At 42.2% G+C, this 12,168-nt stretch overlaps 2 protein-coding genes across 2 annotated transcripts in view; one reads left to right on the top strand and one right to left on the bottom strand.

The window, feature by feature from the left end:
- The window catches only part of LOC101475208 (transmembrane protein 132D), a 31,173-nt gene extending 27,245 nt beyond the window's left edge, over positions 1-3,928 (top strand). Inside the window, exons 6-9 of the mRNA XM_004544141.4 lie at positions 292-497; positions 765-1,029; positions 1,202-1,393; positions 1,481-3,928. Of these exons, the coding sequence (XP_004544198.2) occupies positions 292-497; positions 765-1,029; positions 1,202-1,393; positions 1,481-2,794 (1,977 nt within the window). The 3' untranslated portion in view covers positions 2,795-3,928. The remainder of the gene's footprint in view (positions 1-291; positions 498-764; positions 1,030-1,201; positions 1,394-1,480) is intronic.
- Positions 3,929-4,000: 72 nt separating this feature from the next.
- Positions 4,001-12,168, bottom strand: part of glt1d1 (glycosyltransferase 1 domain containing 1) — a 37,456-nt gene continuing 29,288 nt past the window's right edge. Inside the window, exons 7-12 of the mRNA XM_004544143.4 lie at positions 10,121-10,219; positions 9,453-9,502; positions 7,308-7,351; positions 6,745-6,865; positions 6,147-6,245; positions 4,001-4,425 (exon numbers count right to left, since the gene is read on the bottom strand). Of these exons, the coding sequence (XP_004544200.1) occupies positions 4,279-4,425; positions 6,147-6,245; positions 6,745-6,865; positions 7,308-7,351; positions 9,453-9,502; positions 10,121-10,219 (560 nt within the window). The 3' untranslated portion in view covers positions 4,001-4,278. The remainder of the gene's footprint in view (positions 4,426-6,146; positions 6,246-6,744; positions 6,866-7,307; positions 7,352-9,452; positions 9,503-10,120; positions 10,220-12,168) is intronic.

The following is a 12,168-nucleotide window of genomic DNA, read 5'->3' on the forward strand; positions in this document are numbered from 1 at the left end:
CCGGTGATCATCACAGTAGTTTATTAAAGCCAGCTGACATTACTGCGGTGACACATCCAGTGCAAAACTGCTTCACGGCTATTTGTTGTTGCAGGAATGGCCGATGTGTTAAAATGGTGACTTTCATGAGAATACTTGATTATTTTTTGTCATTGGTAGGAAGAATATCGCTTTCATTAGCAAGTTTAATCCCGAGTTTGATGTAGATTGTTTACATAATCATCTTAGACAAAAAACGATAAGATGCTCACGTGCCGGCGGACTGTTTCCATGTTATCGTTACCTCTCCAGGTGTCCGACAGGTGTGACTATGTTTTCGTAAATGGAAAAGAGGTTAAGGGGAAGATAAAGATGACGGTAAACTTCACCTACAGCTACCTGAGTGCTCAGCTCGAACTGAATGTGTGGATGCCCCGGCTTCCTCTCCAGATTGAGGTGTCAGACACAGAGCTGAGCCAGATCAAAAGCTGGAGGGTACCCATCCTCACCTCAAAAAGGTAGGAAACCACTAACAACACAAAATCCCTTTGCTTAATTTCTACAGTAGGTGTGATTTCCAGGGGCATTTTTTTTATTCATACAAATTTAAATCATATCTCTCCGAGGATTTAGAGGTTAGATTCCATTATGTAATGCACTGCAATAATTCAGTGTGATCCAATCAAATAAAGAGACAGACAGGGCTGAGTGATTGATATAGAGGTGAAAGCATGTACTGTTTGATAGGCCTGACCTGCCCGTATGTTTTTGTGCTCATGTCCCAGAACTGGCTGGAACAGTGATGAAGACGATCGGAAGGGGAAGGGCTGTATGCTGCAGTTTCAGCATGCCCTTGTGAGGGTGCTAACCCATTTCATGGCAGAGCAAGAAGACCCCCGGGATCCAAAGGCCTATTTCCTGGGGTCTGATTGGCAGGTGGATGTCACAAGGTTGGTTCGATACTTCATGAAGGTGGAGGACACTCGAGTGGCAAGGCTACAGGCAGGAAGAGTGCTGTCGGGGAAAGACTTTGGGACCACTGCCATCCAGGTAATAAACTGGAATACTCTTTGGATTAGTCTTGTGAGCCAGCTCTAACTTGCTGCCTTTTGACAGAGTAACTCTTTTTCTGAATTGAACCGTTTCTGTCTGAGGCAAAGAGTTAAAAATGAGATCAAATCTGAAGCAGCCTAAAAAAGGTGACTTTACCTGATGTTGACAGGTGTTTTCTCCACTATCTGATGCCATCTTGGCTAAAACAACTATCAGAGTTGTGGATGACAAAGTGACCATCACAGAGCTGGGGGTTCAGCTGGTTACAGGGCTCTCCATGACATTACAGCTCAGTGCAGGAAGCAACAGGGCCATACTGGCTACCACAACCACACAGGAGGTGCTACAGAGTCCCAAACAGGTAACATCCTTTATCATTTTTTAAATGTAAAGATTTTAGATTCAAAGATCAAAGTACAATCTTTTTACAATTTCTTTGTTCTCTTAGGAAGCTTTGGTCAGTGCCTGGATACAATTCAGTGATGGCAATCAGACACCTCTTGACATTTATGATCAATCCTTTTTCCGTGTGACGGTGACCTCTCTAGATCAGGGAGTGGTGTCGGTGCAGGGCACGCCACCAGCTGTGGCGGCAGAAGGAGAGGGCGAGGGAGTCTTGGTCAGAGTAGAGATGTCCATCTGTGAGGCCTGTCAGAAGTCCAAACGCAAAAGTACTTTTGCAGTAGGCAACGGCACCCTCAAGGTCAAATTTCAAGCGAACACTAAGCGATCAGATGGAATATTCGACAGCAGTACTGTTAGCAACAAGGAAACTGACTATGGGAACGATGGGGAAGAAGTGGAGCGTCAGAGGAAGCAGAGAAAGCCATCCCAGGATGCTTCACCACGCATGCCAAACTTAGACAGAGAAGAAAGCGCCATACAGAAGATCACGACCACTATTAAATCTACAGAAAGAACCCTGATAACCAGCGGTAGCCTCGGAGGAGTGGGTAAGACCAGTAATTCAGGAAGTCCTGGTAGTCCTACTACTGTGGCTAATGTCAGCCTAATGAGCAGCCCTGGTGAGAACAGCAAAGGATACGGGTCAGACAACATGATAGTGGAGGATATGAGCAGCGTTAGCTTCACCAGCACGGTGAAAGTTCCCAGGAATCTGGTAAACTCCAACAACTTCCCCACCAAGGTGGAGACCCCTGGGCAGGGGACGACAGAAATAGAAGTTGGTGGTGAAGAAGTTTTGGCAAACAGGCCTCTAACAGACTTAGAGATTGGCATGTATGCTTTGTTGGGTGTCTTTTGCCTGGCCATCCTGGTTTTTCTGGTAAACTGTGTCTCATATGTTGTTAAGTTCAGGCACAAGAAACCGCCCTCTCACGGCCAGGAACCCACAGGCCACAGGCACGACTGGGTATGGCTGGGCACAGATGCTGAGCTGGTGATGAGCGTGCCGGGCAGCCCGGTCCAGCAAGACTCCCAAACTACAACCACTGTGATAGACATTGGGCCTGATAAGACTGGCTCTCTTTCCAGGAGGCCCAGTTGTCTGGCCTCCGTCACAGATTCTCCCCTCAGTTGCGTAGGCTCCCTCAGAGGCAAACCGATGCCCACAGAGTCCCTCCACTCGCCCACCAGCAAGAGAAAGAGAGTCCAGTTCACAACCTTCTCCACACTAGAGCGCCAGCATTCACCACATCTCCCACCCAGAGAGAACGGCCATGGCATCCATTGGGTTGGAAAGGAGGACAGCTGTGGGGAGGAACCTCAAGTGCCCATCACAGAGCCTGGGGACCAGTTATAATAGAGAACCTGATCAGACCTCACATGTACAGCAGATGTGGCTTTGATCACCTCAATGCCTTTGTCAACTCTGAAAACTCTCGAGAATTTATGATTTTGGAATTGCCCTCCTCTACATTTCATTACCTATCAAGGCCTTTTACATGTACTGTATATTATTGTTAATATTGGAGAGTTAGATGTGTGTGATCGTGTTTGAGACGGCCAATTCAGACGGACTCCCTTTTCACACAAAGCCACCAAATATTAAAGCTGCATGTGGATATCTACTTCTAAATTGTTGCACTCACACGCTGATGCATACAGTACAAAGACACCCAGAGAAAGTGTCTCCAAATTGAAAATATATCCTATATCAGCATAATCTGACACTGATTTCAGTAGACATATGGCTTTGATTAAAATAATAAGAACCAAAAGGAGTGTTTTCTATTATGCAACATAAAAGATGTATTTGTAATTTTAAGTTGGGTTAATTTTCAGTTGCTTTTTTAACATTAAAACAGACTGATCTTCAATATTGCCTATTAATTGATTTTCTATGTTAAGCACCAGCCACTTGAGTTGGTCATCTACTGCAGTTTTTTCTTTGCTTAATTCAGAGATTAAGATTATCTCCATCTGCAGTACTTTACATTCGAAACGTAGCTCTGTTTCGGGACCCCTCACAGATTTCTACGTGGATATGTGGACAGCATGAGGTGGGGAGAGCAGCATCGAGACCCAACACAGAAAAAACACATCAGGAAGAAGAAAGACACACAGGAGCTGGGGTGAAGGTCATTTGCAAAGCGACTTGAAGGTGTGCAGCAAGCAGCTTAAACAGTGCTTCCTATATGGGATTTGTCAATTGGCTGTATAGAAGACCATCAACTGAGCAGACAGCTGAAGTAGGCTAGCGCTGGGACTCACTGCCATGCTGGGATCGTGGCCGAGCTCGTCTTTGTGGCCTGCCTGAACTAATGCAGTCCTTGATTTGATAGGTTTTTGTTACGGTGCTTACGCTGGTGCAGTACGATATCATAATCAACCTTTGTAACAGCAAACAAAAGGACTTTTGTGCCATTCTATCCTTTAAACAAAGTTATACTGGTTCATTCTCTTTGTGTAACACAGTTATTTCAGCATAAAAAACAGAAAGGGGTAGCATAACCTGGAAAAATCTTGGACTTCATTTGGAAAAGTCTGATAAAGAGAAACGTGATAATTTTTTAGATCGATAACCATTTAATATGCAGAATGAATAATCACAGTATCCATGCCTTTATCATAATTAAACCATAAATAAGAGTCCATCATAAATGTCATATGTCTTTGGTTTAAAGCACTCTTCGTCATAATTTTCAGTCAGGTAGTAGAGATAAAACCGCATTGTTATGCAAACGAGCATAATTATACCTGTGCAACAAAGAGAGACTAGTGTCGCGCTCTTCTTCTCTCCTGCTGAAGCCCCTGAGAAAGTTTACAGATTGCAGTTTAATGTGCTCAGTGCAAAGTGTCCACCAGTCGCTGGTAAGTTTCTCTCTCCTGTTTCACGCCGTGACGCTCTTCCACGTAGAGTTTTCCATTCCTCACCACTCTCTCTCTCAGCTCGTGATCTGACAACAGCCTCTGAGATTGATGCACAAATTCCTGGCAAGGATAAAGGCAAAATTAGTCTCATTCATTGCCAAATGCCACTTGAAGCTTGCCAGTGAAGGTGCCTGGAGATATTTTTTAAAGCATAAACGATAATCCAAAGCACAAGAACAGAACTCAGATAGAAGCCTGTGCACTGATTAGCAAATACTTCAAAAGTGTCTTTACATAGCCAAAGGATGGAGATATTTGTGGCTCCATATCTAAATATGGATGCCCAACAGACCCCCTTTTTCTATCCTAATAGCTGCCACCTCTCATTTGCTTATGTAAAAAGAGAAAAACAAACAAAGTGATACAGTTAGAAAAAAAAGATACTGTAGAACCAGTCGTGTTGGGAACATGGCGAAGAAAAGACAAGGATAAAAGAGCAACAGTATAAAAAAAGGGAGTAATAACACCATCACGTATTCATAGAAATGAGGTCCATCAACTCAGCATTCAGAATCCTAGTTTGCTCATCTGCTGGCCCAGCAGCCTGTCAGAAGCCTCCAACAAAATGAAGTCAAAGTGCCTTGAAGTGTTCTTGCAACATGACAGCCAACATTCACTGCTGCACTGAGCCAATGGGCACACAAAGTTTTAGCCACTGCCAGTCAGCAGGCCATTTTGCTTTACTTCACTTCAAGTGATGTGATTATGTCTGGAGAGGCTCTTGGTGGGAAACAGCTCTTCTGTATGGACATATGAGGGCTATAAATCCTCACAGCAAAAGGATTAAAGCTCAACTTATGAGAGGCGCGCTTATATTCACTTCACTCTTGGTGCAAATTACAGAGCCCGACAGGACAGGCCATTTTTCCTCTTTAAAGCTCGTGAGTGCTTTTGTGTTTACTTTGGTCGACACATTTCTTAATACCCACACTCCTCATGTAATTCCATCTTGAAGAACAAGAAATACTGTCAGTGGAAAGAATAAGGAAAGACTTTAGCGTGCGTGAAAAGTCCTGCACGGGAGCTACTGCAAAGGCGGCTCAAAGACTAGCACTCTCTGCCCGTCGGTCCTGGCCGAGGTCCTTGTTTATCCGGTCCAAGTTGCTGCAACCATCTGTGTGAGCTTCCTACCAGCAGCTCAGTGGAGCACACGTGCAGGGAGGAATTATCCCCACCATTACAACAACATCACGCTACAGCATGATCTTGACAATACAATGCTTAAGCCCTGCCAATTGGCCTTATCCTTTGTTATCTCCCATTGCATTAAACCTCATTGAATATCAGACTGAGCAGTTCTCATGGGGGATTACTTACTTTCCACCTTGCTGCTAATTGTTGCATCACTATGCGGTAGTATAGTATCTTTGTTCTCTCCCTAAAGGGTGCACTTCTTTTGATTCTAATCCAAGCACCTGAGGAAACATAAAATAAAATATAACACAAGGAGGGGCCTTTTGTTATATTTTACCTGCTCAGATTGGACTCGTGATAAAACCACTACAAAGTTTACAAAATGATGTCAAAAGTTTCTGATTAAAACTGTGAGACTTGTTATTTTATCCAGTTATGCAAGGAGAGGACATCAAACCCTCCAGTTGTTCTCAGTCAGTGTGTCGGTACTACTTAATGCGGTTGTGTACTTTTCTGGTCAGCTGAGGTAAAAGGAGTCCCTGTAGCCCTGGCAACAGTTTATCCTCTCTGTAGTCCATAAACACAGTCATTATGTGTATGGACTACAGCGCTTAGCTTAACTACAGAGCTGGTCAGCCAATATATACCTGAGGAGAAGAATACAGAAGGCCGGTGACCTCATGCTGCACCACAGCTGCGTTTCCTGGAATGTTTCTAGCCAGCACAGGTACCCCGAGATCAATGGCCTGGTGAAGACAGAAAGCATAAGTCAAAGGCAAAAGTTTCTTGTTTATCCTGTCATTGTTAAGAAGCAGTCACTCGAGCATTTCGGATGGTGTACAGCGCCGCCATTCTGTGCTTCGGTTCACTTAAAGAATTAACAATCTGTGCAAGCTAATACCTTGTTAAGTGAAACATGCTAACAAACTAATAACACTTTAAGCCTACTGTGGATTGTCTTAATTGCCTGTGTTTAAAAAAGATTAAGAGGATTTGCTCACTCAAGAATGGGAAGATTGGAGTCAAGCAATTAATTTGGGTAATTGTCCCAGAAGTGTCCAGATAGCATTGTAGCTGAACAACAAACAGTGCAGAAGATTCACGTGGTTTAGATTAAAAAGCAAAAGCTCCTCTGTAAGATGCCTTGATAGATCAAACTACCGTTACCAAACTGTTATTCTTGTCAATGTTGGAACATCGTGCTGCCCTGCCGTCCAATTACCCACCATCCTCAAAGATGTTTACCTCCAAGATGGCTGCTGACATGCCCTCTGAAACAGAGCTGTTGACCACAGCGAAGCACCTTTTCATGGCAGCATGAAGCTCCTGTTGGCACCTCTCCTGGGCCAAGAACACCCCTGCTGTTCTGTAAAAGCAGTGGCAAAACTCAGTTCTGTGTGACTCAGGGCTCACAGAGGCGTGAATGATGCTGAACAGCAGTGACAAGCTCAGGCAAGGAAACACAGCTGCACTGTTTGTGACATGAACGGAGCATCCAGGTAAAGTCTTAAGCAGAGAGGGCAGCTTCCTGCCGCAAAAATCTCTGTTGTGGTGAAGCCCTGTGGCGAAAAACTGAAAGATCGGCGGAGACTTGAGTGTGGGAGGACAGATAATAAAAAGAGGACCTTGGCGCTCAGCTCTATTTTGCATTCTGTTCACATTATGTTACGATACATGTGAACTGCGTTTGTTTTTCAATGCACCGCATGAAAGAAGCACAAAGGCAGGCAAGTCTGAAAAGATGGAACATCACAGCAATTAAACAGACAAAACTGACGGTTTGAACACAAAGAAAGCTGAAGGCCTACCTTTTAACAACCGTTTCTACTTCAGCAGAAAGAACGGGATCAATCTGAAAAACAAGAGGCAAAACAAAAATGACCGAAACATGTGCAACAAAATTTCTGTTTTTCTTTTTTATTAAGGATACCTGCAATATCCTAATTACTGGGATATAAAATATCGAATGACACAATTAAGAACTTCTAACAGGAGAAAATCATTCTCAGGAAAATCCTGCATTTTCAGAGATTGGGGTCAGGGTGGGCAATCTGATTAATTGCAATGTGGGATTTATGTGCATTAGCCTGTCCACAGAAAAGTCAAAGCATAGCAATGTGGGTCAAAGATGCTACTAAGCAAGCTGCTACATTTTTCTCATTTTATTTTATAGCTCACAAAATGGCTTCATGAAATTATTTTTTAAGATGTATTAAAAAAGAAATGCAGTTTTGCATCCTGGAGCGATCTGGGATTCTGCAGGAATTATAAAATAGCAGGGGTCGGATCAAGATGATGAAGATACTGGCAAAAATACACGGTTTAAGCCCAACCGGCGCTGTCTTATAGTGAGCCCAAAAACAAACAAACAACAAAGCTACGTCATATGGCGAAAGCTTCAGTGTTCCTGTTCATTCTAATAAATCTGTCATACCTTTACTGATGTTTGAGAGAGATATAATTAGATTTCATTTTTGCTCTCAGCAAATAAATAAGGTGAAAGCCTGCTATCGTTACGGGAGATAACGTTCCCTTTTTGGAATTGTCCAGATTTATTTTACTCTGTAATTTACAGCCCATTTACAGAGAAGTCAGATGTGTCATCGCTGACAAACTGACCTGAATTTTCCTCTTAATCACAGATGCTGCAAAGCCACAGCGCTTATTACTTGAATGAAGTAGCGATACTGATTTCTGTGATGTCAAGACAGCCTGAGCGAGGGATGTCTCATTCCACCTCCTCTTCGCATTTTTTAGATCTTTTTCCTTCACTTCGTTTAATCTGTTCAACACTGTTCCACAAAAAATATATAATCCTTAAATTAACACAGCTGAAATCTGGCTGTCACACGAAAACATTTTTAGTATAAAATTAATAATTTCCATTTCTTGAACAAACATGCCTGTGATTCAGACGTGTCACGATGAATCACATGTTTCTGCTTCGACTGAACCGTTTCATCAAACAGCAGCAGCAGCAAAGCCTCGTGAAAAAAGCAAGAAGCGGCAGTAAGACGGTGCATACAAGCCCGTGGCCATGCCTAATTGAGTTGGTTCTGTGCAAAGCTAAAGCAGAACGTACCTTTTGCCTGAGACCACTGTTTGAAAGAAAGAACAGATGCTAAAGTACTGTACATTGATGCCGTATCAAAGTCGGGTGGGGGGGAGAAGAGAAGATGAAGACATGCAAACAGAAAACAATGGGTGAGAGAAAAACAAAGAACCGAGGCTGCTGCTGTTCTCTGGGATATGACAAGAATTTTAACATAAAACTGCAACCTGATATTTTTTTTAAAAGAAAAAAAATTTAACATAAATGAATGAAAAAACTAATTTGATTGTGTGACTGACTAGTTGATTGATGCACGAGGTTATTCACGACAGGGTTTGAGAGTTCAATTGCTATTTTCCACTTATTTATTTGCACTGTTTGACATGAAGACACACAGCTTGTACCTGAGCACTTAATGTTTTCAGGGAGACACACAGCACAGAAACATGATAACATGTGACAGGGTGGCAAAACCTGTAACTTGTGCTCCCCGTACACGTGCAGATACATATTATGAGGATTAAAATGAGTTTGCTCCACTCCCACACAGGTCATTAGTAAAAGCCAAGTAATGTCAAGCAGGTAATGCCAACCCCCCCCCCCCCAAAAAAAAAGAAACAAGACAACTCAACCACCACTATAGCTGACCCCTTCCCCAGTATTCAGAAGACATTTCCTTCCAGCACTGTCCGTTAATTCCAGCATAACAACTAAAGCCTGTATGTCTGCTCTATCCAATTAGAGGCTGCCTCAATTCCCGGGGGATGTTTCTAGGTAATTTCAGCAGTACACAGAGTGACAGTACGGAGGCACATGGCAGAAAAGGGAAAAAACAAAAACAAAAGCATACACACAAAGAAACAAACAAAACGAAACTGGTGCATAAGGACTGTTTACTTACCTTGGGTCCAATAATGACTAACACATTCAGCAGATTTTCACAATGCCACTCTGAAAAACATTAAATATAACTGGTGATGTAAAAAACAATACTGCAGTTTGTTTTTGTGTGTGTTTTTTTAAATGAGCAAGTTGTCAAAAGAAGTGAGGCTGTTCTTGCACAGATTCCCACAAGCTTGTTTAATGCACGACACTCGTGGACAGTATGTGTTAATCCCAAGAACGTGCATGTGAAACTTGAACCGTGTAGCTCTCCTCAACATTAATATACAATGTTGACGCCCTCTAGTGATGTCTCATCACAATAACTGTGTGCTGTGAAAGTCACAGTATATATGGGGGGTTGAAAAAGAAACCACTCGTGTTAATTAGAGGCAAAATATTAGGTACCTAATAAGACATACAGGATATCCACCAAAGAAAGAAAAACCATAAAAACCATGAAGGCAAGACCTGACAAAATTAGAACGAGCTGCCCCGCTGCACTGTACAAACACTTTTTCATGCAGCTTACATAATCATATTTACTGGTATGTATTTCTAGTTTCAATAACGGGTTGGGTCTGAGTGCTGATCTCGTCGCCACTTCATGTTATACACATGCATTTCATAGCAAGCACAATGAAATGAATTCAACAATATAACATAATGAATAAAATCACAGCATACTTGAAAAAACCTCCACCAAATAGAGGGGGTCTTTGACTCTTCTGAGGCCACAGACCAATAGGAAGACACGCAGCTCATCCACATGCTCAGTCCTCACACCTGGAGAGAAGCCAGACAAATAGAAAGACAGCGCCACAATATCAAAACACTGCATAATGAACATCCCAAGTACATCAGCAGATAATGAAAGCAATACATCAACCAAGGTCACGAAGAAAATAAGACAGCGGTGACTAATGTGCTCACACAATTCTCTGATCAGGAGGGAAATAGTCTGCTGAAAACACTGGAAGGTCGCACCCTAATCAGTGTGTAATGCAGCATCATAACTACACACTTTGAATATTTGGGTGACAATTTGCTCACTGATCAGCTCTAATTAAATAAAAAAAATTAGCCGGGCCAATATCGAGCTGACATCAAACATCTGAAGAATTAGGCTTTAACTGCAATGCTGTGGAATGTGCTCCTCTCAAATATCATCCGGCTATCACATTCAATCCAGAGATTATCAAAAACTGGCAGGCACACAAACGTGCACAATGCCAGCAGCTACTCTCGTGCACCTGACCTGGCAAAGACAGCAGCTAAAAGTCCTGACCCTATTACACAACCCCATCATAAAGGCAACACACGACCTAGCCTGTAAGTCTCAGACCTCACATTAGTCAACAAACCTTTCACTTCAAAAGTACAACTACACTGTACTCGCCTTCGTGTCGAGGCGAACCAAAATTACTGTCACAACTGCGTGGTATGTAATGGATGACAGTGGAAATAACAGAAGAATATACTATATTGTTACACAGCTACTCTTAGTCTGGGGCATTCACATATACAACTAAATTCATTTTTTGTTTTCATATAGCACCAAATCATAATAGCAATCACCGCAAGGCACAAGATATAGATCCTATAATAATACAGATAAAACCCCATCAATCAGGTGACCCCCTATGAGAAGGAGACAATGGGGAGGAAAAACTCCCTTTTAACAGGAAGAAACATCTGGCTGAACCAGAGAAACAGGGAGGGGCACCCATCTGCTGCGGGAAAGGTCAGAGATTCATACTAACCCATGATTAATGGTTGTTAATAGTGATGTATAAACACATAGATAGTAAAAGAGGTCCCCAGCAGCCTAGACCTATTGCAGCACATTTAAGGGACGGTTCAGGGTCACCTGATCCAGCCTTAACTATAAGCTTTATAGAAAAGGAACGTAGTATACAACATCAGTAATCAATAGCACTTAAATAACATTACTGAAAATGTTACAACAAAGCAGTACAAGCACAGTACAACAAAAGTGAGTACTAATTGAGAGACACACAAGCCTGTAATGACTGATCTGTGATTTCCTGTTATTCCTGTTAACTGCATGAAGTCTGTCATGCATGGGGAACTGAAAAATGTGACTGTGAGATGGCACAAAGGTGTGAAATGACACACTAAGACTGGTGACTAATGATCGTCCTAATATGCCGTCATGCACTGAGCAGTGCTTGTGCAGTTATCTACTTGCATAGCGACAGACTTGGCACTGGGGTTATTTATTAATGTAGACCAGACCATATTGGAAAGATGCCATTTATACATGACAACACAAATGCCAAGAGTTACACCAAAATCCTGGCGAGTATTTCTATCGTTCATCTGTTTGAACAGGACTGTAGAGAAACAGATCCCCTCGAAAAAAAAATTAAAAAAGCTGAACACACACAAAAAACTCAAATAAGTTTGAGAATTGAGTATTTGTCATAAAAATCAAAGTTAGAAATACAAAATGCTGAAAATGTTTGCCCTTGTGCAAAATTAAAGTAATACAGCTAGATTTTGCAATGATTTAAGCGATAGCACTAGGATGTACCTACTTCTTTTTTTTGGTGTCCCGTTTGGATCTTTAGCCATCAGAATTGTTGTCTTAAGGCCAAGAAAGATGCCAAGCGGATTTATTTTACCAAGTGGATCATCATGGCCTTGCCATATTGGTCCATTTGATTGACCTTTATTAAAATTATGAATTTATTTTATTTTCAGTTGCTACA

The sequence above is a fragment of the Maylandia zebra genome, linkage group LG12, assembly GCF_041146795.1.
Source record: "Maylandia zebra isolate NMK-2024a linkage group LG12, Mzebra_GT3a, whole genome shotgun sequence".
Lineage (NCBI taxonomy): Eukaryota > Metazoa > Chordata > Actinopteri > Cichliformes > Cichlidae > Maylandia > Maylandia zebra.